At 43.2% G+C, this 26,413-nt stretch overlaps 1 protein-coding gene across 1 annotated transcript; it reads right to left on the bottom strand.

Moving 5' to 3' along the window:
* Window positions 1-747: 747 nt before the first annotated feature.
* On the bottom strand, window positions 748-26,413 carry C4H14orf180 (chromosome 4 C14orf180 homolog). The gene is made up of 6 exons (XM_054027968.1): window positions 26,048-26,413; window positions 17,668-17,768; window positions 16,461-16,620; window positions 12,191-12,314; window positions 8,863-8,889; window positions 748-2,009 (listed from the first exon to the last, which is right to left on the bottom strand). The coding sequence occupies exons 3-6, from the start codon at window positions 16,476-16,478 to the stop codon at window positions 1,807-1,809; spliced, it is 372 nt and encodes a 123-aa protein (XP_053883943.1). The 5' UTR covers window positions 16,479-16,620; window positions 17,668-17,768; window positions 26,048-26,413; the 3' UTR covers window positions 748-1,806.

Below are 26,413 nucleotides of genomic sequence, written 5' to 3'. Positions count from 1 at the left end.
CACATAAAAGTTATAAATCTCTCACCTTATTACTTAAAAAAAGGAAACGGGGAGCAAGGCGATGGTACAACTTACTCCCATTAGACTGAACCACACAATTGGTTTGTGTAAAAAGTCACAGGGATGAATACACCTATGTGAACATCCTTTGACCCCCAAATTGGCAGCTTGTCTGATGCAATTGCCCATGGGCCTGTCACAGCCTATGGTGAGCATCAGATTAGCTGCTGAAGTACCCTCTTTCTGCTTTTGAGGCTCAATACCGTAGTTGGTTTCATCCATTTTCAATTGAGACGAGGCATACATTCCTTAGGAGAAAAGATTGCTTCTCCCTGTTCCTATTTAATTCTTTGCCTACTTTAAGTTGCCTGGAAGATGATGTGCTGTTGCCCCTCAATACCATCTGGAATATTCTTTATCAGTCAACAATAATATGCACAGTGTTTTGTTGGTTGTCACAACAGGGGACTTTGGGATCTTGCAAGCATTGTCTTCCATCTTCTTCACAGGGTTTTTTCTGCTGTTGCAGATTCTCAGGTAGTCTTTATCTTTCTGAATACAGTAGGGCACTTGTCAACATATTTTCTTTTAATTTTACTTGAAAAGAAGGCCAGGCAAAAAAGGATGTTGCTATTTATGCCTATGGAGAAAATAAAGTCCAGGAAGCTAGTGCTCACAGGCCAGATGAATTTGTTGGCCCTCTCTGAGACACACTTGGATAGACACATTGGGGTCCACTTTGACACATACAAGAGGCACTCAGCATTTATTGCACTATCATTGTTAAAATGATCCCCTTCAGAAATATCTTTACTGTAGGATATTAATGGGGGGGCCTCCCAAAACAATGGAGCTTTATCCTTGCTACCTTCATAAACACTCAACTGTAGCATTATGCAAAGCCTTAAACTATAGTTGAGCATGCATGGAATGAATACATGGCCCCCTGACTGAATACAAGCTATAAGTAAATTGAAAAAGTTTGTTGATGTCACAAACCATGTAAACTTGGCTCATGAGGTTTACGGACTGAATCAAACTCATAGGATTAAACTACTGACTTGATAATTAACCTGGGATTCAATTCTGTTATGTGTGATATTAAGCAAATAACCATAGCCTGTTTAAATGAGTTTCCATTCTCTCTTCCATGCCTGGGAGCCCGGTGAAACATTTCCAAGAGCTATCTTTTGCCCACATAGGAGAAAGCTTGAGGGGAAATGAGAACACCATCTGCCAAGGTTTTACTCCCAATCATTTCACATATGTGTAAAATACAGCACTGCAGAGCCCTCGAACACAAGTAGTAATGCTTGCACACATCCCAGTAGCAAAACCAGAGTGGAATGATGGTCTTGTGATTAAGCTACTGACCTGAGACTTGATTGACCTGGGTTTAGTTCCTGGTATTATCTACCTATGTGACCTTGATTGAATCAATTAATCTCTGTGTTTCTGTCCCTTTGCTTTTTCTTGTTTCTTCAGTTTATAAGCTCTCTGAGGCAGGGACTATCTCTTATCAGATATTTATGTATTGCCTAGGACAATGGAGCTCTGATTTTGGTTGCAACCTCTAGGTGTTAGTGTAATATATACAATAATAATAAAAGAAATGGAAAACAAGTGGCTACAGGAAAAGGTAAATGTACAACAGGGTCAGCTCTATTAGTCTTCAAAGGGAAGGCTGGCGCATTCTCTGGTGTTTGGTTTGAGTGGGCTGTGAGCCTTGTGCTGCAATATACGTTTAGATGTTATCTGCTAAGATCTTTGTCTTGGGCCATGCACAATTCCACACGTGTGACACTGTTATTGCCTCATAAACCAAGTCCAGCATTTCAAAGCAACGCGTCTTATCTGAAGAAAGAAGATAACGAGCTGGGATTGAAATTCTTCCAAGACTTTGAAATTCTGCTTCACGCTGCTGTAGTACAGACTCACAGCCAGGATCAGCACTAAACAAAGCGAAATCCACAGGAGCAAAGGCAATCCAGCTGATGGCCTGTCATGTGCTGGGAGAGGTTGGGGAGAGAAAAGAAACAAGCATTATTTTAGTGTTGTCTGAAACAGCTCCCAAATTTGACCCCCACTGCTGCCTTTGTCCTGGTTTTCTGGAAACAGCAGGTTAGGCAGAGCTCTGGTTGTGAGTGCTTCTATATGCATCAGTTAAATGGCAGCAAGTCACACCTCCCTACAGAGGCTACTGAATATAAAAGATGTAATCTAATGGAGCATTTCAAGGGTTTAATTATATACAATAAGAACAGGATTACCATAGTTAATGCATGTTCTCAAATTTCCTCACAGCAATTATTTTTTATACATTTAAGCAAAACACTAGGTTAAATTCTAGAGAATATTAAGCAACCACGACTAATTATTTAATGTTCACAAATGTTCCATAAAGAGAGAGGAAGTAGATGACTTGCCTTTTCCCTGTAACATTAACTTGTTACAGGTCCTGCTAATTAAAATAAAGAAGGAGATGTGCGTGTGTCAACTGAGCAGCACATTTACAATGCTGTCACAGGGCCAGTCTGCCTCTCAAGGTTAAACTTGCTAATCACACTGGAATGTCCACTGTGCTTAATCATAAAAAGGCGTATATTGTAAACATTTCTTCTTGCTTGTAAAAATAATCTGAGGAATTTCAGATCATTGTGGGTCAGGCATACTACGAAATCATTGGGCTACATTTTACAGCTTGGGTGCCATTCTGCTGTCTATTATAGCCGGGCTATGCCATTGCAATGTTCTCAAAGGGTCTGGTCAGGAATAACAGGGGCAAATAGAGATTTAGATATGAGAATGCACCTTTAATGAATCTTTCTGTTACCCCATCATGATACGAGAAGTTAGCCAGTTTTCAGGGTCCTGCCGATTGTTTCCACTAAGAGGAGAAATTGATATGGAGCCAGATATTTCTTTGGGGGCAATCCTGTTTATTTAAGAATATACAAAGTCCAGTTTCCCTGAACACAGCAGGAAATAATTTCTTTGCTCATAGTTCTAAGCCTCTTTTCTACAGCACTCTGCCCAAAAAACTCTCTTACCCCTTTTTCAGGGCCACATCCCTAGTGCTTGTTCTGCTGTCCCCTTGGGTTTCTTCTCCTTCTCTATGTCTGGTATGTGGTGTTTCTTTCTTACACAGGCCCCAGCACCTGCATTTGCTATATCAGTCCCCAGCAAACTCCTTGGTTCACATAGTTAAACTTCTACTCAAGCCTTGCCATGTGCCTGTGTTCTGGGTGAATCTGTTGTTTCTGGTTCCATAAAGGAGCTCATTTGTTTTTTACACTTATCCTGAGTGACAAGCGCTTGGTACACCCACCAGTTTAACCTCACCCATAACTTTTCCATGGTATATCCTATCACTACCATGATGACAGCCCAGGGATTAATGGGGGCATAACCCCCTTATGTCCAACCAGTTGGGGGCCATTGGGCATAATCTCCTTCCTTCCAACCAATTGGGGGCTAATAAGGGAGAGGTGGCATTACAACATCCCTATCCCACTGGAAGATACACTCAGGAGGAATTCTCCACTGGCCAGTTAAGCTGGCACTACAGCAACTTTGCGCCACTAGTCTAAGGGCGAGGATCTGGCATCAAGTGTCTAGGGTTCCCAGACTTCTGAGGACAGGTGCTTCTCATTGCTTAAGAGACCCGTGCAATAGGTTTGTACTGTGCTTCTGTGCCTTATCCTAACCGGAGGAATAGGCTGCCATAAAAAAGATGGAGAAAAGTTGTTCTCTCTTGCCACAGAGGGCAGGACAAGAGGCAATGGGTTCAAACTATAGCATAGCAGATTTAGGTTAAATCTCAGGAAAAACAGCCCAATTGTAAGAAGAGTAGGACAATGGAACAAACTAGCTAGAGGAGAAGAAGCTTCTTCATTGGAGGCTTTCAAAAGGAGGCTGGATAACCATCTGTCTGGGATGGTTTAGACACAACGAATCCTGCATTTTGGCATTACGACCCTTGCAGTTCTTTCTAACCATATGGCTCTATGATTCTAGAGAGCAGCACAACAAAGTGGGAAGGAATTGTACATGCTCCCTGCTGCAGCATGGGTCAGTGCAGTGTATGCAGGTCATGCTGTGTATGGGGGAAGGTTATCAGCAGCAAAAGGAAACTGGGAACACAGACACGGGCAGTGATTAAAGTAGATCAAAACAAGAGGGGGATCTGGCCAGTTCTGTTGGGTGGCGTCACAGGTGTTGACATTAGGTGCAAGATCCTCAGCTGTTGTAATTTGGTGCAGCTACCTTGAATGCAAGGATTGTTACTATTCTATGTGTCGGCATTTCTGTGGTGGGCATCTGAGTAAACTCTGCCTGCCTGACAAGCTGAGACTTGCAACGCCCCAGTGGATCAGAGAAGGGCCAGCCTCATGATACAGGCAAAGAAACAGGCACACCAGGATTAGAGCTAGACTCTAACTATAGAGTCTCCTTTGAGTAAGGGGCAATGCGTAGGGTACTTCCCGGCTCCTCCCCACTTCTCTGGGGTAGGAGTAAGTTACTTCACACCCTCTCCTGGAACAGCTCATTATTCCCTGTGTGCCTGGTCATCTACTGTGGATGGCAGGTTGTGGGGGCTGTCTTGCTACTTCCCATCAATTTCCCTGACTCCCCTGATCATTTGCCAACGACAGGGAGTATGGTGGTCTCCTCATTGCAGCTGGAGTCATAGTCTGAGCAACGGAGTAAGCCAGAGGGCACGCTATTCCTATCTTGTTCTCTGCACTGAAGTAACAAAAGCTTATATGTAGCAACGAAATTAGGTTTATTTAAAGATTACAGCACTCTAATGACAGAAATCAGGGCCTGATGTCCACTGCAGTCTGCCGCTCACCTGGTTGTATTCCTGCAGCCCAGAGTCCCATCCTTCACTATCGAAGGTGACCCCTTTCGGCCTCTGCAGCCACACTCCATATCCTACCACAACAGCAGCTGCACCAGACTCCCTCTCCTTTCCTTGCCCAGCCGAGTAAGGGTTGGGGCAATCTAGTCACACAGGAAGCCTGTGATATATCTCCACTCTCTTAATTCCCAGGCTTGTGTTTAGCCACACACCATCCTTCTTTTACCCCTAAACGGCACGTGTGAGCTATTTCTGAGAGTGTAATGGCTGCTCTGTTGGTCTGCATGGTCATTGCAGAGTCAGTATTATTTTATAAAGCACTCTGAGTATTAAATGTGCTCTCAAACCAAATTCATGCCTGAATAAAAAGCGAGAGTGTGCAACTATTTGCCTGGCATATGCACATAATCAATAAGAAGATAAAAATGTGGTGTGTATTGTTATGGGTAAAGGACTGACATTAGCTGTTGCGTATTTAAATTAGCTTCTATTACCAACCCTGGAATACATAGCAGTCAATTAAGCTGTCATACAGATGTACATAAAGGAAGGTAAAAGTCATAAAATCAAGCAACAAGCACATAATAATGTATCAAAAAGTGTGTGGGGAGAAGGTAGAATGTTAATAGCAATCATTTGAAAGCTCACCAGAAGCCAAATCGATGCTCTATAATAGAGTTGGGTGAATTATTTGCAGCAAATAATTTCTTCATTTGAATGTAGCCCTTCTTTCTGCTTGTAGATTATCTGTGAATAGGCTTCGATTTTTATAAATTTGTCTGTTATTTGGAATTATTCTACAAAAGGTTTATGTGAACATATTTTAGCCTGTGGATTGCTCACCAGCTCTTTCCAGTGAAACTATGTGCTGTTCGATATTTCCAATGTGTGATTTGTCTCTCGAATCACCTGATATTGTTCCTCGTTCTTAACTGGGTGACAGACTTCAATAAAAAGGTCACAGTTAGTCTTATAGTAGTGAAAATGATTTGGGAACTGATTGTGTGAATTGAGAATCACATTTTGATTCAGGCCTTTTTATTCCCTCTCCTCTGACGTTCTTGCAGAGGGTTTATAAATCACACAAATGTTACTCTCTGCCTGGTTTACAAGGGATTCACACTTCAGATATAAATGTAGATATTCGTTAGTCCCCAGTCATGGGGGAAATGCTCACTCCCTGCTTATAAAGTTTCAATGAGGGAACAGAAAAAATTACGTGTGAGGATATGTCTGTACTTTGAGCTGGGGGAGTAATTCCCTGCTCAAGGAGGCATACCCATGTGCTTGAACTAGTGTGCTAAAGATAAAGCGTTGCGACAAGGACATGTGAAGTGGGAAAGGCTACGCCCCGAGATGCTAGGCATGTACTCAGGTCAGCTAACCTTTCCTCCTGTTCACTCTATTTGTAGCATGCTAGCTCAATTAGAGCTAGCGCTGGTATGTTTTCTGTAGCTGGGAATAAACACCACCAGCTTGAAGTAGAGCCAGACCCTGAGCTCAACAATCAGATCCTATGAATAATGAACAGTGCACAGGTATAGTGGAAGTGAATCCTGATAATTGAAAACAACCTTCAGGCTTAACTATGGTTGTTGTACAATTGCAAATAAATTCTTTAAAAAAAATCAGTCTGCTCATGTCTAATTTGGAAACAGAAAAGAGGGCTAAATTCTTGAACTGATTGGTGAAACTTCAAAGGAATTGTTTTCCCTCAGAATATGTAGTTCAGTTTAAATCAAAAAGCTTGGTGAAAATGGGTACATTTTCCCAGAATTTTGTTGTTAAAAATGAAAAAAAAGAAAGTTCTTTTTGGAATGAAATGTTTCAATTTTTTGTTTTGAAATTAAATTCTCATTTCAAAACATTTTATTTTGTATTATTATCATCTAGTGTAGTACAAGAGAAAAAGAATTTTAAAGTGGAATTTGACAACTAGACAGTCTGAGTTTGTTAAAACACAACATTTCGAACAACTCAAAATGAATTTTTTTTCTGAAATTTTCCATCATGGAGAATTATGTAATTTTCAGTTTTCACTGCAATTTGTAACCAAACCAGATTTCAAAATTGAAAAATCCTTTGTGAAATGGAACTTCCATCCTCCACACAGCTCCATTAAACCCATTAGCTGAACTGTTTGTTACAAATAGCATACTCAGCTCCAGAGCCTTTAATAATAAAGAGGCCGTTGGTCTCTGACAGAGGTACAAGACTGGCTCACAAGAGCTCAGGGTTCAATTCCTGGCTTTGACACCGATGTTCTGCGTGACTGGGGGCAAATCACTCCTAACCAGCTCAGCTGATTTAGACCAGCTGAGGATCTCATGCAGCATGTCTGAGTCTCAGGTCCTCATCTGTAAAATGGGGATAATAATACTTCCTTTCTTCTCCCTTTTTTCTAACTTATCTATTTAGATCGTGGGCTCTTCAGAACAGGAAGAGCTCTAACTATGTATGTGTACAGCACCTGGCACAATGGGTCCCAGTTAGGGTTGCCAACTTCCTAATTTCACAAAACTGAACATCCTTGCCCTGCCCCCTTCCCAACCCCCTGCCCTCTCCCTTCTCTGAGGCCCTGCCCCTACTCGCTCCATCCCCCCTCCTTCTGTTGCTGGCTCTCCCCCACCCTCACTCGCTCATTTTCACCAGACTGGGACAGGGGTCTTGGGCTGCAGGAGGGGGTGTGGGCTCTGGGGTGGGGCCAGAAATGAGGGGTTCAGAGTGTGTGTGGGGGGTTGGGGTGCAGGAGGGGGCTCAGGCCTGGGGCAGGGGGGTGGGATGTGTGAGGGGGTGTGGTCTCTGGCTGGGGGTATGGGCTCTGGGGTGGGACCAGGGATGAAGGGATGTGGGTGTGGGCTCCGAGAGGGAGTTTGGGTATGAGAGGGAGCTCAGGGCTGGGGCAGGAGCTTGGGATGTGCGGGGGGGGGGGGGGTTCAGGCTCCAGCTGGGGTGCAGGCTCTGGAGTGGAACTAGGGATGAGGGGTTTGGGGTGCAGGAGGGGGTTCAGGCCTGGAGCAAGGGGTTGGAGTCTGGGAGGGGGTGCAGGCTCTAGCTGGCGCTTACCTTGGGGGGCTTCCTGGAAGTGGCAACATGTCCCTCCAGCTCCTAGGTGGAGGCGTGGCCAGGTGGCTCTGTATGGTGCGTGCTCACTGCCTCCACCCACAGGCGCAACCCCCGCAACTCCCATTGGCTGCGGTTCCTGGCCAATGGAAGCTGCGGAGCTTGCGCTCGGGATGGGGGCAGCACATGAAGCCCCCCGGCCATCCCTCTGCCTAGGAGCCGAGGGACATGTCACCGCTTCCGGGGAGCTGCACGGAGCTGGGTAGGGAGCCTGCCAGCCCCGCCAATGAGACTTTTAATGGCCCGGTCTGCAGTGCTGACTGGAGCCACCAGGATCCCTTTTTGACCAGGCGTTCCAATCGAAAACCAGACTCCTGGCAACCCTAGTCCCAGTTTTGGTTTTGCGAGGGCCTCCAGATCTTCCTGAAATATAGGTCAATAACACTTGCACACAGATTTGTTGGAGTGTTTCTGCAACTTTTGTTTGCCTTGAATATTCTTGCACACACAAGAAGAGAAAACCGATTATTTTAATTATTTCCTCCACATCACCACTGTGTTAATGAACTGCATATTCACCACGGGTAGAAGTCAGCCGAGAGAACTACAGCTTAGCTTACGGGGGCTTCACTTCCCTATCTCAGTGAAAAACCTGGACCCATTTTATTGCCATAAAATGTATTAATTATGTTTAAATTAAACATGGCTCCAGGGACAGAATTCTTGTTTCCTCTATTTGTCTTACCTTCTGTTGGTTTAAAATACTGGAGCAGAACTGATCACCTATTGTGCTTCATGCACAGACAAAAACACTGACAGCATGAAACAATTCCTATTCATGGAGTATCGCTGCATAATTAATCGCAGCAGCAGGTAGGCAATCTCAGGTTAGTGCCAGGGACGGCCCACAGTTATAATGTAAAACTTCAACTTACCAACTCTGTAGTCCCAGCAGGAAATGTCTAGAAAAGAGAATGAAAATGTTCTTACACGCTAACAAAGGCTGCCTCAGGGTAGCAGAGTGAAATAGGAGCTAGGAGGCCTGATGAGAATCTGGGCCCTCTGGCCCACTAAGTGAAAGTTGCTACCTAAAATGGCAAGTGTGAAAAGGTAGAAGCATTTCAGGAAGAAATGGAAAACAGACAGTGATGGAGCAGGAATGTAAGATCCAGAGACTGCTGCTGTTGTGATTGGGATGAGAGGTTTCGTAGCTGTTGCCGAGAAGGAACGCCTCATCTGAATCATTTCCAGCATGAGAATGAGACAGACCAGCAGGCTGAGGTAGGAAGTTAAGTTTAAAACAAACACTATTGTAACATGGATTCCTCATCGAACAATATCCCGGAACCGTGCCTATTTGGCAAGGACAGCTCGAGTACAACCCAGCATGAAAATACAGAGAATGGAAAAATGTCAGTGGCGCCAACAAGCTTTCTCTTACCAGCCTCTAACTGAATTGTATTAATAGCACTGTATGGACAAACAGCAAGGGAGGCTTAATCACAGGCTGTTGCAATAAGGAAAATTAGTTATGGCTCTTGAAATGAAAGACTGGGACTGATTCTCCTCTCAGTTACACTTCATTGTGAGTCAGGAGTAATACGATGGGTTAGTTTGCAGCAAGGGAGATTTAGGTTAGATATCAGGGAAAACCTTCCAACAATAGGGATAGTTAAGCCCTGGACCAGGTTACCTAGGAGGTTGTGGAATCCCTGACAGAACAGAATAAACAAACACCTGTCAGGGATGGGCTAGGTATACTTAATCCTGTCTCAGAGCAGGGAGGATAGACTAGAATCAGTGGTTCTCAAACTTTTGTACTGGTGACTCCTTTCACGTAGCAAGCCTCTGAGTGCGACCCCCCCCCTTTATAAATTAAAAACACTTTAAATATAATTAACACCATTCTAAATGCTGGAGGCAAAGCAGGGTTTGGAGTGGAGGCTGACAGCTCGCGACCCTCCATGTAATAATCTTGCGACACCCCTGCGGGATCCCGACCCCCAGTTTGAGAACCCCTGGACTAGATAACCTCTTGAGGTTCCTTCTAGTCCTACATTTCTAGGATTCAGTGGAAACCAGCATAAGCAATGATATTTACAAATTCATGGATGACAGGAGAGGTCCTGGAAGATTGGAGAAGGGCTAATGTAGTGTCCATCTTCAAAAAGGAGGGAAAGGAGGAGCTGGGGAACTATAGATCAGTCAGTCTAACTTTGATACCTGGGAAGCTACTAGACCATGTATAAAATATTCAATTTGTGAATACCTGGAGGATGAAAGGGTAATTGCTAATAGCCAGCATTGATTTACCAACAACAAATCATGCCAAGCCAGCTTGATTTCCTTCTTTGGTAGGGCAACTGGTCTGGTGGACAGGGGGAAGCGGTGGACATAATATACCTGGACTTCAGCAAGACTTTTGACACAGTTCCACATGACATTCTGATAAGTAAGCTGGAGAAATGCCGGGTTGTCAGAACTTCCATTAAGTGGACACATAATTGGTTAAGCAATTGCAAACAAAGAGTAATTATTGATGGAATGATGTCAGATTGGAGGGAGGTCTCAAGTGGGGCTCTACAGGGATCTGTTTGGAGTCCAGTGTTGTTTAACATCATTATTAATGTCTTGGATGTAGGTAGAGAGAGCATAGTGATCAGATTTGCAGAGGACACAAAGCTGCTGGGGGGGCGGGGGAGGTTGTCAACAATTTGGAGGGTAGAGCTAAAATTCAGAGGAATCTTGATAAATTGGAGAACTGGGCTATGGACAACAAAATGAAATTTAACAAAGACAAATGTAAGGTGCTACACTTAGGGAAGAAAAAACAAATGCACAAATACAGAATGAGGGAAAACTGGTTTAACAGCAGCACGTCTGGGAGTTGTGGTGGATTACAACCTCAACATGAGTCTGCAATGAGATAATGTTGCAAAAAAAAAAAAAGCAAATGCAAATTTAGGTTGTATTAACAGAGGCATAGCATGCAAGTTACAGGAGGTGACAGTACCATTCTACTCAGCATGGGTTAGGTCTCAGCTGGAATAATGTGTTCAGTTTTGGTCACCAATGTATAGAAAGGATGTAGAGAAACTGGAAATGATCCAGAGGTGAGTGACAAAGATGATCAAAGGGATGGAATGCAAGCCATACAAACAAAGGCTGAAAGAACTGGATATGTTTACTTTGGAAAAGAGGAGATTAAGGGGGAACATGATAGTGGGCTTCAAATACTTGAAATGCTGCCATAAAAATGGAGAACAGTTTTCTCTTGTCACAGATGGCAGAACAAGAGGCAATGGATTCAAACTACAGCATAGCAGATTTAGATTAAATCTTAGGAAAAAATTCCTAACTGTAAGAACAGTAGGACAATGGAACAAACGGCCTAGGGAGGTTGTGGAAGTTCCTTCACTGGAGGTTTTCAAAAGGAGGTTGGAAAGCCATCTGTCTTTAGACACAACAAACCCTGCATTTTGGCAGGGGGTTAGACTTTCTGGTCCCTTCTAACCATGTGGTTCTATGGTTCTAAATGAGAGGAGAATCAGATCCTTTAGAATTCCATTCCACACCTCCCAACTTGCACTAGAGAGAAATACTTGTCACTGTTGATATGGACATAAATGCTCAGAGTGAGATGGGGAAGAATAATTTCTCCTCAGACATGTGGTGTTAAGCATGCAAGTGGACATCACAGAACTTAGGGTCAACTTACTGGATCCTTTGATGTGCCAAATTCTGAATGACTAGAAAGCCCTACAGATAACGTGATCCTGGCCAAAGCCCATTGAAGTCCCAGGCTAAATCCCTTTTGCTTCAGAGTGACATGAACAGCACATAAATCTGTCCTAAAGGGTCACCACCTCCATCCCTGGCCCACAGAGGGGGTATTCTGGGATGGGATGAGATGGGGTAAAAAGGGACATGACCAGAACCTACTGCTCTGTCAATCATGAGCTGTTAGAATACTCCTTTAGGGGACTGTTCCAGGAGGTCAGTGAAAATAGCTCTGTGGTTGTTTTAACTTGTGCCAGGGCCTATTTTGCCACTAGGGAAGGCAGAAAGGTGGATCACAGCCACCTGTGCTGAAGATTGAGCTGAAGGACTGTGCCCCAAGAAACTGGCCCAATTTACACAGATAACACAATGAATAATGGTAACAGACATTGGTGAGGAGGGGGGTCTGAAAAGATGTGGAAACACTGGAAAGAGAATGCCACTCTTGGGAGAATATAAATACTTTTAATATCTTAAACATACCATATCCAGTGATCTCTGGCTCACGAAATCGAACCCTTCTCTCTGCTTTTCGCTTTTCGCTCACAGCTTGGTTCACGGGTGGCCTTTTTCTCAGTATCGAAGGCGGACATTTACTACAATTCGTCTAGATAATTGATCAAAGCACAAAATGCCATCGTTCAAACTGGAGCAATGCCTTTTGAATGAAGCTCTGAACTTTCTTTGGCTATATAGTATTTATATGGTGTCCTTCAAAAGACATGATCTGAAACACACTTGTTGCGACATTGTTTACACTCAGATCATTGCAGTATTTACAGTGAAGTAACACTGCACTTCCTTTCAGAGTCATAGATCTAGAGTTCACTATAAAACTTGTCATCACCAGAAGGAATGACAGAACAGAACTTGGTTAAAACATAAAAATGCAAGGATTGCTATTTTTGGAACAAACTGATTTAATTCAAAAAGGGATTTTTCTTAATCTGAAAGTACAAGGTGCTTAAAAAAGCCGCAGCGTCCTAATAGGATAGAAAAACACAAACACGATATCAAATATATGCATCTTATTATAGGGGTGTCTTTCAAACTATTCTTCCAAGTTAAGCAGCTGCATGGTGGATGAGCACATATCATTGTAACAACTGATATGACACACTAGTCTCATGTTTGTGCATCATCCTGATGTGTATGTTATGGAAACTCATATGCTTCTTAAAACTTAGATATACTTATATTGTCTTTCTCACTTTTGCTTGAAAACAACATTCAATCTTAGATCATAGAATCAGATTATTGTGGATCCTGTGGGCAAACAACAAACAAACAAAATAAAATAAAAATCCCAGTTTCCTCTTAAAAATGCACTTTATCATGATGTGGTCAAAGTCTATAAGTGAGTCCCAGGCAGATGAGTTAAGAACTGTGCACTGCACACATGCACCCAGTGAAAGTGGGCGAAGCAGATGTACCAGTCTATATTTTGACAAGGCCTAACTGTGGTGATGGGAGTTTTCCGTGCTACATTATTGCTTTGTGATCGAAATCCAGTGATGAGGATAAATATATTTGCTCACATGTGTCCATCCTTCCTCCCTTGAGAACCTGCTGGGCACGGTGAAGGTAGCGCCTACCACAATGGGCTCCTGGTCTATGACTAGGGCTCTTAGGGTCTATGGTAACACTAATAAAAATAATATTGGTTGATGCTGTTTCCACTGTTGTAGCCTCCCTTTCCTGTTTCATCACTTTGGCCCCTCCATTTTATGTTCCTTTCATCCCCATCAACCAACTCTGTTCTATGCCCTCTTCTTTCCCTAGTTTAATCTTTCTACCCCTCACTGCCTGTTCCTTCTGCCCATTCACACAGATCAAATGCCTCACCCCCCCCCAAGTGCACACACATATCAGGTTGCAGACACTGGGTTAAGACATACTACATCATGGGCAGGGCTGTGTCCCAGCTAACTCTGTCTCCCAAAGTAGAGAGGACATGTATCACACCAGGGTTCACTGGCTTCCACTTCAATCAAAATCCCATATCAACAAATGGAAAAACACACATACAGAGTTTGTCAACATATATGGGTAGAGTTCAGCATCCCTGTCCAAACTGCACAAGTCAGGGGAACGATGTTCGTGTGGAATGATTCTTTTTGGGGTTAGAAAGGAGGAAAAAAGAGCTATAAACTTGCCACCAAATCTTGCCACCAAGTCTTTAATCAGGCCTAACTCAGGTCTTTAAGCATTTAAGCGCATATTTAATTCCCTGTGGTGTCAGGAGGACTTGTGCGGAAGGGCTTCAGTCAAGGGGATTAATACTTGAGTAAGGTCTATGATTGGACACCAGGGTGCTCATTTATAATTCCGGACATGAATCTACCCTTGGATCATACCAGGATCTAGGGAAAAGTCCTATTCACATCATTGGGAGGGAATAATAAAATAAGGGGTCATGATCTGAAAGGGCTAAAGATAAAATGTAGAAGTGTTACCTAGAGAAGATCCTTCTCATAGGCTCATAGGAATCACCATATCAGATCAGACTAGTGGTCAGTCTAGTTCAATAGCCTGACTCTGACAGTGTCCACTACCGGATGCTTCTGAGGAAGATGCAAGAAATCCAGCAGTAGGAATAATCTTCACATAAGGGAAAATCTCACAGATTCATAAGTGTTAAGACCAGAAGGAACAAGCATGATATGCAGGAAGTCAGACTGGATGATCATAATGGTCTCCCTCCTGCATAACACAGGCCATAGAGCCTCACCTAGCAATTCCTGCATAAAGCCCATAACTTCTGTTTGAGCTACATCCAGGGCCGGCTCCAGGCACCAGCTTCTCAAGCAGGTGCTTGGGGCGGCCGTTCCGGACAGGGGCGGCAGTTCCAGGTATTCGGCGACAATTCGGCGGAGGGTCCGTCACTCCACCTGGGAGTGAAGGACCTCCCGCCGAATTGCCGCCACAGATCGCGATCGCGGCTTTTTTTAGATCGCGATCGCGGCTTCTTTTTTTTTTTTTTTTGGTTTTGGCTGCTTGGGGCGGCCAAAACCCTGGAGCCGGCCCTGGCTACATCCTCTCTTTCAGAAAAGTATCAAGGCTTGATTTAAAGACTTCAAATGGTCTAGATTCCACATCATCTCTAGGTAAGTTGTTCCAATAGTTTTCTTTCCACCCTTCATTTGTCAGACTGACTTAAGTCCTGAAGCATGAAGGTTCATATGTATTTTCCAAAATTCTTGAGGTTTCCCCGCCACAATCTTTTCTATTATAACCGTGCATGTTCTTGGTGACTATATAAATGTCCAGTCCTTTCTCTGGAATCTTTCTGAGCAAATGGCCTCAGAGATATATCACAGCAATGAGTTCCACTGACTAGATATGAATATGAAAAAGTATTTCCTTTTATCAGTTTTAAACTTGCTGCCCTTACGCTTCATTGCATGCTCTCCAAGAGAACCACCAGCAAGTGAATAGATATGCAGGAAAAGTGGCTGGAGTAGGTAATAAGTGAATTTAAGATAAGTATGGACATATCCAACAATTCTACTTAGTGCTATTATTGGATAGGCAACTGAAAAGTGAGGCTTTTCTGCTAAGGGGAAAGGAGTTAGATGGATTAGATCACAGACAAATGTCTCTACGTCCATGCATGTAAATAAGGCTGTGTTTTTCATAATGATTGTTGCATTTCTATGATTATTTTGGGCTTTCTTTTTAGAAACCATTCCCAATCTCAAACTCTTGCAAATAGCCCAGCTCTTAATCTTCCTTCTGTTGATAATATGTGGGTGAAAGTCATCAGGAAATGATATAGCTGTGGTGGGATCACATCTATCTCTCTCCAATACAGTTATGCCCTCACGTTACACGTTTCACAAATTAGATCCATTATTATAGTAATAAAGTGGGATTTTAACATTAGAATTTTCTACAGAAATTATAATAAAATCATTGATAGAATTTTAGTTGGGAAGAGATGTGATTCACTCTCAAAGGGGCTTTCACAGCCCCTTGTCAAACAGTGAAGGCCAGTCATCATTAAATATACATTTTTCCATCAAAAACCCCAGTGCTGATCATTGAAATATGATATTTTATTGTTTTACTGCATAAATAGCACAAGCAAAGCTTATTGTTTTGTTTTCCCGGGGCTATTTATCCATGATGGCATGCCTACCTATTCTGCTTTTCTGCTCTTCCATAGGACTTGGTGAAATCCCCACAAAGCAATGCTCCTTAGACCTGGGGCAAATTTATTACTGAGTGGGATGAGTGGGCTTAGTTCTGCTCTCAGTTACACTGTTTTGATAACGAATCTCAGCAGGGGAAAATGGGGCATATGTTGTCCTCTTGTTACCCACCTCACCAACTGGGAGAAGAAGAGCAGCCTCTGCGGAGCTGCTACTCGCCTTCCTGCACATTGTAGCAGGCAAGGGTGGGAAATGGACAGAGTCTTGGCCCTCTCCATCCAATGCACTGGCCAGCATGAATGAGCTGACATACCAGGGGAAGAAATCTGTGCTGGGGCTACGGGTGGTGTTCACATTTTTCACTGAAGATAAAGCTCTGTTGACGTACACCACCTGAGGACCTGCCAAATGTCTGCACCATTTATATAACTATAAACCGTGGGCTAAAAGCATGATGGTGTAATGAACTTTGCTTTTCACTTGCAGACAGGAAAGCAGCATTCAAATTAAGGCAGAAGCTAGTTTTTGATGAGCTGGGATTCTCCACTGAAAGCTGATGTAAATAGAGCAGTTTGAAGTCACTCAGATACTCGCCTTACCTTCTCTTTCCTGTACATTGGAGAGACCGAAGACTCTTCCTCATGCTGCAGCAGGCTAACAGCTGCCGGGCTTCTAAAACTCTGCCAATCCACTCTCCGATGCCTCTTGCAAGGATTTCACTGTGTCTGGAAGTCCTCAATTGCACTGTGTCAACACATTCTTTAGGGGGGAAATTTCGTTCTTAAAACTGTTCATATAAGACCCTATGCAGGCAGGTTGCTGAGGGCTTCCTGGTTCAAGGGACCTCAATTACCAGGGACTTCCTTGGGAGATGAAGTTACCCAGGAGCTCCCCAGAGACCCTCAGCACATCTAAGGATCTAGTTTGTAGGATTTTTACATGGAATTTTAACAGATGCCCAAATCAGTATGAAGCCATATGGCTAGGCTCTGACTTGAGGCACAGCCCTGAACAAGGAAGGGTGCATAAGCTGCATTGTCCCAGAAGTACTAAGTCACAATTCCTCCCTCGGTTCCTCCTTGCCCCAAACGGGTAGTAATTTGCTGCTGGTCTATACCAGCACCCATATGCTGACTAAACTACTCTGGCCAGCAAGTACAGAGGTGGAGCCAAATATCCACCCATTCCCCACCCACCTGCCCCAGGACAGTAATAAGCAGGGGAATATCCTCTCTTACCTCTATACCCATAGTATAGACTAATGTAGCCTATGTAGATGTGTAAAGGGGGGGGGGTATCTTTTATTCCAGCTTATTCTCGTGCACAGATGCATAGGTCAAGCCGCAATCTAGCCCTAGACATTAGAACTGTGGGTAATGATTTCTTTCCCCATAAAAAAATTCAGTGAAAACAAAATTCTTTTCATTATTTACAAAATTGGTGGTTGTTTTTGGGGAGGGGGTCTTCAAAAAAGTTAAAACAAAACATTTTTTGGTTTTCAGTAAATGAAAACTGACAGTTTTAGGTTGGGGGGGGGAAAGGTTTTAATGTTCTCAAAAAATGAAAAAGCAATAACCAGTTTGACACCCTCCCCCCCCAAATTTTAACAAAAAGAAATTTTATTGGCAACAATAAAACAACAATTTACTTGAAAAGCCATTGTTCATTAAAAAAATTAGTATGGTTGCAAAATTGCCAATCAGCTCTAAGAAAGGATTATTTAAAATTGCCACTCTAACTATTCACCTTTAGATGCTTATAACATTGACAGCAATAGTTGTAAATGTTTGAATAAGCAGTGGTTACCTTAGCCCTCGCATTCCAGCATGAAAAAATGCTATAAGCTCAAACTTCATAACAGCAACTGATCCATTCCTGCTAAGTGTTTCTGATTGCAGATTAGTCACCTAAAATTGCATATACATTAAGAATCAAACAGAGTTTAATTTATGATATGAAGGATTTCATGAAAATAACTTCAGTGAACGTTTAAGGTGGTGCTAAGAGAAGAAGTGAGTGCTACCATAGTGGGATAGATTACTTTGTAAAGATCTGGAGTGTCTTCTCCAACCTCATCATCCTATTTTAAGTTATTTCCTATCAAAGTGGTGATCTCATTTCACTCAACAGATATCAGAAGTAAAGCTGGACAAATAATTACTAATGAATAATTTGTCTGATGAATTTCACCTCTTTTTCACTTTGCTAATTGTCCATGAACAGAGGGTGATTTTTGTAAACATATTCATTTTTCAGATATAAACAGTGGATAATTTCTGGGACTAATTCTATGTCTGTAGATTGCTGCAAGTCGTTTGTTGCAAGTATTCAAGAGTCAAAAAAGAACCATGTTTTTAAAACCAAACAAAAATATTGTTAGCCAGTGGTTGAGGACTTAGGCCAAATTCTATAGTGAAGTTTGAATCATTAAAGCCAACACATCCTCCACAAGTTACCATGACTATTTTCTATCTTAAACAGAAGGGAAAACTATGGCACCACAGAGAGCACTGTGTTGGCAAATGCTGGTTTTAAGGACTTGCAATGTGTATGCAAATGTGTCTTTGCAAGAAAAGGAAGCTTAGGTGTCTGCTCAGCAGAAAAAAATGACCCCCCCCCCCAAACCCTCATGATTGACTTCTCAGTGAATAAACATGAACAGCCTACACAAAAGGACTGACTGCACATACAACACTTTCCTGCAATACCCCAATGGAAGATGTCTAGGAAATAAACATAACACGATAAAACAATTTTACGCTCAGAGGATAGCAGTGTAACTGTATGAACTCTTTTTCCATTTCCTCCAGCAGGAATAAATATTTTAGACAAGCAAAGTACTTTGTAAATGATGCCTTTGTGGGGATTCATCTGGCCTGGTTCAATTATTTCGAAACCTAGCAATTTTCTCATATCATTGAATCTGGTTTTATTGCAAATAGGGTCATAGAAATAGTCACACATTGCGATAATGGACTTAGTTTATCTTAACTATTAACACTTCCAATAGGTTTACACACACGTACATATACAATATTTATGTACATGCACAGTGCATATATATTAATAATGAAGTAACTTTATCTTGAACAATCTGAAAACAAAATCACGTAATAGCATACAGCAAGGGGTGCGGTTGTAACTGGACGCTGCGGATCAGTATAACAAAACAGAAAGGTGATTAATTAGAAGGGAGTCTTCCATATCTCCTCCAACTTCCTGAGTGTCAACCGATCCTTCATTCAGTATTCCACCGTTAGTGGTTCTGTGTACACGCCATTAATAATTTAGCCATGCAGCTGTAGGCAGCGAGATGAGTTTTCATGATGGTCAAGTGTGATTTTCCACCTTCACGTAATACATCAGAAAAATATTAATTGCCCCAGAGCACTTAATTAACACTGAAAGGTGTACTATCCCTTTTTTGCCTCTGGAGAAACAAATTCACTGCTGAAAGATATCCACACAGCAGGACACCCACACAATGGAATACAGCCTAGCTCTTACTTGTAATATTTATCAGAAGGGAAGTCCTGCAAAAATCATGTTCTCTGGGAAGAATATGCAACAGGATCATGCATTGTGGGTAGGCCACCTACACTGCAGATCAGAATGGAGAATTTGCCGTGTAACAGGGTATTACCAACTCTATACTGGGGAGGCAAGGGTTAAACAGCTGTTCTGGGCCCAAGGGGCCACACCCCTCATCTCTGCTGAGTATGGTCCCCGTGAAGGGAGCATTTAAAAGGGTTTGACTCAGATCAGTCTGGGCTGACTGCAGAGGAGAGCGGTTGGGTGCAGCAGCCTCCTGCCGGGAAGCCGCCAAGGCTCCATGCCACCAGGACCGAACCTCATAGCAAAGCCTCTGGGAGCTGGCCAACCCTGAGAGTCATCAGGGCCAGGGCCAGCGGGAGAGTTGCCGGGGACAGATCAGAGGGGAATACCTCATAGCAAAGCCTCTGGGAGCTGGCCAACCCAGAGACTTGCCAGGGCCAGCGGGAGAGATGCCGGGGACAGATCAAAGGGGAATACACGAGGATCCCATGTCTGTTCCATGATGATGCCAGAGGCACTGGAGCAAGGGTAGGCAGTGACCCAGGGAGAGAGCCTGAGTCCTGGATGATGGCTACTGTTTCTAAGGGCCCTGGGTTGGAACCTGGTGGAGTAGGGTAGGTTCAGGTTCCCCTGCTCACCCCCATTCTCACAAGTAGACGATGCTACTCCTGAACCATAGCCGTTAGGTGGAGTGGCCTCTGGATTCTCACCATAGGCAGTGCTACCTTGAGCTGTAATGGCCAGAGAAATTGACCCTGGGACTCTTGCCATTAGGCATCACACCTTGGATTACCACCATTAGGTGGTACTGCAGGCCTGGAGCACAGTCAAGCCCTGACATGACCCTTTAGGATCTGGCAGAAAATAATTTAATTTTTTTTTAGAAGAGACTGGGCCAAATTCATCCATGGTGTAACTCAATTGACATATAAAGGGGTTTGATCTGACTCCATTTCTTACCACTACCCCTTCTCACTCATGCTTCTTTCTGGGTAGATAGTAAAACTGTGTATTCAGGATGATGTCTAGTACATATATATTAGAATGTCTGTGCCACTGAAACAAACTTTCTTAGCCACAAAATGTTTGGCACATCTATTTGATAATTAAACTCTTGGAATCACAATCAAGCTCTCATTTGTGACCCCCCAGTGCATTTTGAGATAAAAATGTCCCATAAACCATTAGATTTATTTCACTTGATGTTTTCCCCTCCATTCAGTTTATCCTGCCACTGGGATCTAAAATGTAAAGTATGTATTGATTAAAAAAGAGTTACCAAGTAATCAAATGCTAATATCTGCTCTCTGCTCATTGCTTCCACATCGGTCAGTACTCCTGATCTGAATGTTGCAGCTGAACAGAGCTTAAACCTGGCTGGAGAGGGCATTCAGAGTGACCTTTCATCTCTCAGTTGGCATACATTAGGGGTTATTTTAGTGTTAAAGTAATCTCTCTTTAAAGAATCCTGGATTGTTGTTAACTGCAGTAGTACTATCAGCAATCTTACTAAACAGAATGATCTCACTGCCAGCAGGTAGATGGCTGACTTGAGATAAAATAAGAGGAGACAAAGAGCATGAAAAGAAAAACCTTGGAAATAGCAAATATATTTGTCATAGAAATGTAGGGCTGGCAGGGACTTGAGAGGTCACCAAATCCAACCCTCTGCAGTGAAGCAGGACCAAGTAAACCTAGACCATCCCTGACAGGTAACTGTCTAATCTGTTCTTAAAAACCTCCAGTGATGGGGATTCCACAACCTCCCTTGGAAACCTATTCCAGAGTTTAACTACCCTTATTTTCCCCCTAATATCTAACCTAAAATCTCCCTTGCTGCAGATTAAGCCCATTATTTCTTGCCCTACCTTCACTGTACACTGTCCTCTTTATAAACAGCCCTTACCATACTTGAAGACTATTATCAGGTCCCTGCCCTTAGTCTTCTTTCTCAAGACTAAGCATGCCCAGTTTTTTAACCTTTCCACACAGGTGAGGTTTTGTTGCTCTCCTCTGGACTCGCCCCAATTTGTCCACATCTTTCCTAAAGTGTGGCACCCGCAACTGGACACAACGCTCCAACTGAGGTCTCCCCAGCACCAAGTAGAGTAGGACAATTACCGCCTTAAATATGACACTCCTTTTAATACACTAGAATGGATGGAGTGTATTATTTTAAGGGAGTTCAAGTTGAGTGGCAATTGCTTTTTATTCTTTGTTTTATAAAATTAATTTCCTCACAGAAATTCAGTTTAATTAAAATGCACATTAATATCTTTGCAGGAAATAATCTGAAACAAAGGGATTAAGGTCTTGAGCTAAATCCTGTGGAAATCAAAGGACTCCTATTGACTTCCAAGGACCTTGGATCAGGCCCTAAATGGATCTGAGAAACGTGGAAACCATTAATGCCCAAACTGATTCTACAGATGATAGAGGGCAAGCAATTGGACATGAGAAATATGGAAATAAAAAAGGCCAATGGCATTTTCAGCTGTATAGTCAAAGACATCACAGCATGGGCTGAGTTGATGCTATAACTCTCTATATGGCACTGATGCTGAAACGTGGCATTCAGGTTTGAGCACCTTGTGGAAGAGAGATTAGAGAAGAATAAGACAATGATTAGGGCAATGGAGGGATTGATGTCTGAGAAAGATGGAATGAGTGAAATACATATAACCTGCATAAGAGTGAGGTGCATGTTAACAATCTACAGGCATCTGAATGCTGTACAGACCATGAGTCAAGTTCTGCCCTCACTCAGGGCTGATTTACAATCCTGTGATTCCATTAAAGTTAAGAGTTTTTCTGTATTTACACTGTGGTAACTGAGATGAGAATCTTACCCCCCACAATGGAGAGGGATGACCAGAGTGTCACAGAGGGGTATAACTAGGAGTAATGGGTAACATTTTCAAAATCGCCCATGTGGTTTAGGAGCATGAGTCCCATTCACTTTTCATTTTACCCAACAAGAATAAATTAAGAAAGGGAAATTTTAGGAGCCACATTCAGGAACACTTTCTGGCAGTGAGATGTATAAAACTCTTGAGCAGTCTCCTCTAGGGAATGGTGGAAGCCACGCTGCTAATGGCCTTTAAAACTAGACTAGACTAAACACCAGTAATGCACTGCATTGGGTGTGTGATGGAGAGGATGAGCTAATATGGCTAGAGGGTTTTTTTGGACAAAATCTCAGATGTTCGCTGACCCTGTGGCAGCACTCTGGCTACCTCGGAATTCCTTGGCAAGGGAAATGTGTAGGTGGCCTCGTTGCAGTCTATCACCCTCAGTTACACCCCATCATGCAGGGGGCATTTCTGAGAGAAATGAGGTGAGGCTGGAACACTGCTGTGTTCCACCTACTCACAGCTGTTGAAATAACCCCTTGGAGCAGGGGGCGGCCAGGGAAAAACTGGAGTACTGTTTGTGCCGCTCTAACTTACGCTAAGGGTCAAAGAAACCTAACAGAGCTTCCAAAATAAGGGAGCTGTAGAGGTGGGGTAAACCACTTTTTTTAGGGTGACCAGACAGCAAATGTGAAAAATCGGGATGGGGATGGGGGGTAATAGGAGCCTATATAAGAAAAAGACCCAAAAATCAGGACTGTCCCTATAAAATCGGGACATCTGGTCACCCTACACTTTTTCCTGCTCCTGTGCCAAGCACAGCTTTGCCAGAACTGTGAATCTGGGCCTCTCTAACATCTGTGTTGTTCTGTTCCCACCTAGACAGTCACTAGCACTGGAAAGTGAAAACATGTATTTTTCTTGTGCTACTTTATCATCTGCCATATGGCTAATGTCAATGCTGGGAAATAAGACATCGCTTTTCAGTGATAAGAAGTCGTGTTAGCTTTCCTGACGGACACCTGCTGTTCCAAAGCAAAGAGCGGTTCCTGTGGGAACCTGCGTGACTGATTTCCAGGAGAGTTACCTTATGTTTGACTGAGATAAATTTCTACCAAGAAACCCTTTTGGGCTATGCTTTCAAGAGATCAAATTAACGGTATGCACTGAGGGTCCGATTCTGCGAGGGCTCCACAGGCAGGGAGTTGTGTGTGTAACACTGGCAGGATTGGGCCCCTGCTATGTTAGTCGATGTAACTGATTTGATCTGCTTCATTTGGCAATAAACCAATTTGCACACATGGGTTGGACCAAATGCTGTTCTTAGTTACACCCAGGCAATTCTCCTGAAGCCAGTGGAAATTTGTGAAGGCGTGAGAGCAGAATTTGGCTCTCTACATTCAAGTGAACTCCTGAAGCTTCATGCAACATATTTTCATGGACAAAATATGATCAGTTCCAAAAGTGAGGTGGAAAGTTACTTTCCAGACAAGGGGCATGATCCCTCATTATCTTTTCTTTAAAATCTTCTGCAATATGATAGAAACTGACTGATTGCAATGCTGAAACCCTGCTCGGGGTGCACTCTTGTGCCAAGTGGCTAAAGGGTGTCTCTGCAGTTTCATTTGCTATACTATGGAACCTCCCAAAAGTAGTTGTCCTTGCTCCTTTCCTCTCACTTGGTTATTATCACTGATCAACTACTAGCATTTTAAGAATGGGCTATCTCAAAAGCTTTCTATCTCAGCAATACACATAACATTCCCTGGATGAGATACCTCTTCCCCTCAACACTCAAAATATCCATCAGTTCCACACTCTCCTATTTCCTCCTTTAAATCTATGAATTCCATACTCTTTCCCTCCCAACTCCAGCTGCCCCTCTAAATGGACATGTACCCCCACCTTCAAGCACAGTACCTCTTCACTCATCCTATTTTCCCCTCCCCAGCATCACTGATGCTCTTCTAGGTGACTCCCTAACTTGACAGCTGTTTCTCACAGCAGCAGTAGTGGTGGCAGGTGACTTGTCTGCAGACTCTGTTGGCAGTGGTAAGGGCACACAAGTTGTCCGGCTGTCTCTGGCTGTGGGGTTATGTGGGGTGTAGGTCCGTGCTGGCTGTGGGCTAGGTGGTCAATTGGGAACTGATCCCACTTTTGGTTCTTGAGGTGGGCAAGTCTCTCTTGACTGCTGGATGTCTCCATTAGCTAGGGTGGGCGAAGAGCTCTCAGCAGGCTGGTGGGGCAGTGAAACTAGTGAGTACGAGGAACAGGATTCCCAGATCCAATACTGTACCAGCTCTTCAGACAGTGGGAAGGCAGTGACTAGTATGGGGCAGCCTCAGTGGTTGAATGGAGAACTTAGCAATTGCCAGGCCAGTGAAAGGCAAGATGCTCAAAGGACTGTGGGGCCCCAGTGCTCCTTACTGTTGCATCAAAAAGGAGCAGCATTCATTCCTTCCAACACTTATTTCTGACTGGATCATATGTACAACCTCAAAAAGGATGACCAGACCCTGTTGGCCATGCCCATGCTCTCAAGAGAGCACTAGGGGCCAACTCGTTGGCTCTGATATTCCTTTGTCCCATGGAGTGGTGCAAAGGGACCTTAAATGAGACCGAAAAAGGCTGATGAGGGTTCTCCCAGTATAAAGGGCACATCTGGCTTTATTCCACATGCTTCTGTTTGCCAGGAGTTGGGGTAGGAAGGCATTGTGGCAGGAGCAGGAGAGGGCAGGGCAAGACCAGAAAGGGGTGGAGCAAGAGTGCATGGTATTTTGGCCAATCCTCAGCCAGCAAAAGGGACTACTCCAACTGGGATACTATAAAGCAGCCCTTTGGTTGCTCTTAGTTACAAGAGCTCATGTTGACCTCTGGTGGCCCCAAGACCAGTGGAGTGGAAAGGTTTCTGAGGACCAAGTTCCCTTCCACCTCTCAGCTGCACCCAGCACAAGATCTCCATAGCTAAACTTATGGCCCTAGGAGTATATCCTACTGCCCGAGTGTTTTGGTAATAAGTAGCTATCTATTAGAAGACAAACTAGAGAAAAACCCACATGTAAACAAACCCCCCACCATTGAAATCTTTGCTCTAGTTACGCCAAAAATATACCAAGTAAATCGTCTGAGATGCATTTAAAAATAATATTCCTGTATTTATGAGCCCTCACAACCCCCTTTATTCCAAAATATTAACATTTGAGTAAGAATAGCAATTGGACAGTGGGGCACTCTGATTACAGGCAAACGGAGGATAGTTATTGTATCTGGAAATGGCACCGTGATCATGACAGGCAACTTTCCAACAACACACGTTGCTAAACTGCTCAGACTTTTTCTGTACAAAGTGTGACACTGGGGGTCTGAAATATTATTAACCCTATTGCTAACATCAACCCTTTGCAAATTGCGATTTAAAGGATGGATTTTACACATTATTTCAGACAGATTAATAAACCCTCGAAACAGTTTTTTACAAGGAAAACAATAATATGTTAGTGTCCATACACCCTAATAGAGATTGAGACCCTATAGCACTGGCTGCTGTATAAACACAGATAAAGACAGTTCCTTCCCTGGAGAATCTATAAACTAAAGGAGCTATTCTGATTGACACCAACTGAGGAGGTGGCCTTTGGTGTTAATAGAAGACTGAATAATACTGAATAATAAACTAAGAAGCTACAGCATTTTACAGATCCAAGTTAAGCAGCTTTAAGAACAAGATGTTCATTGCAATGACCTATGCAGGCAAGAACACAAAATCTGTTTAGACATACCTGTTGCTCATGATGAAAAGTGTAGGCAGCATCTCATAGTGGCACGTCTAGCTTGGGAGGCCTGCTCAGAAAAATCCTTCATCAGAACAGCAGCTGTCTCCTTCCTTTGTGCAAATTCCTTTAAAGCTGTCAAAGATCCTGTAATCAGACTAGGTCATCAAACCCAGGCCTTATGAGGGCTGGAAATAAGATCCAGAGATGAGCATTCAGCTGCATGGGCCAGGTCTAAAACACTACAGTTTCCATTGAAATTAAAGGAAGGGACTTTAATTGCTGTGAGAGAAAAGCAAAGCCATAATTGGAAGAGCCCGAAATCTTTCAAGATACCTCCTGAAATGATGCTAGCTGCAAGGCAGGAATCTATGT

This window comes from Malaclemys terrapin, chromosome 4, assembly GCF_027887155.1.
Source record: "Malaclemys terrapin pileata isolate rMalTer1 chromosome 4, rMalTer1.hap1, whole genome shotgun sequence".
Classification (NCBI taxonomy): domain Eukaryota; kingdom Metazoa; phylum Chordata; order Testudines; family Emydidae; genus Malaclemys; species Malaclemys terrapin.
Note: the sequence above shows the minus strand (reverse complement) of the source record. Positions and strands in the feature narration are given on the sequence as shown.

Coding starts and splice junctions, on each gene's coding strand:
- C4H14orf180 (XM_054027968.1), bottom strand. Junction 8,890..12,190: donor GCCAGAGATCACTGGATATG/GTATGTTTAAGA, acceptor TCTCTTTTCTAG/ACATTTCCTGCTGGGACTAC. Junction 2,010..8,862: donor CTGCTGGGACTACAGAGTTG/GTAAGTTGAAGT, acceptor AACCTCTCCCAG/CACATGACAGGCCATCAGCT.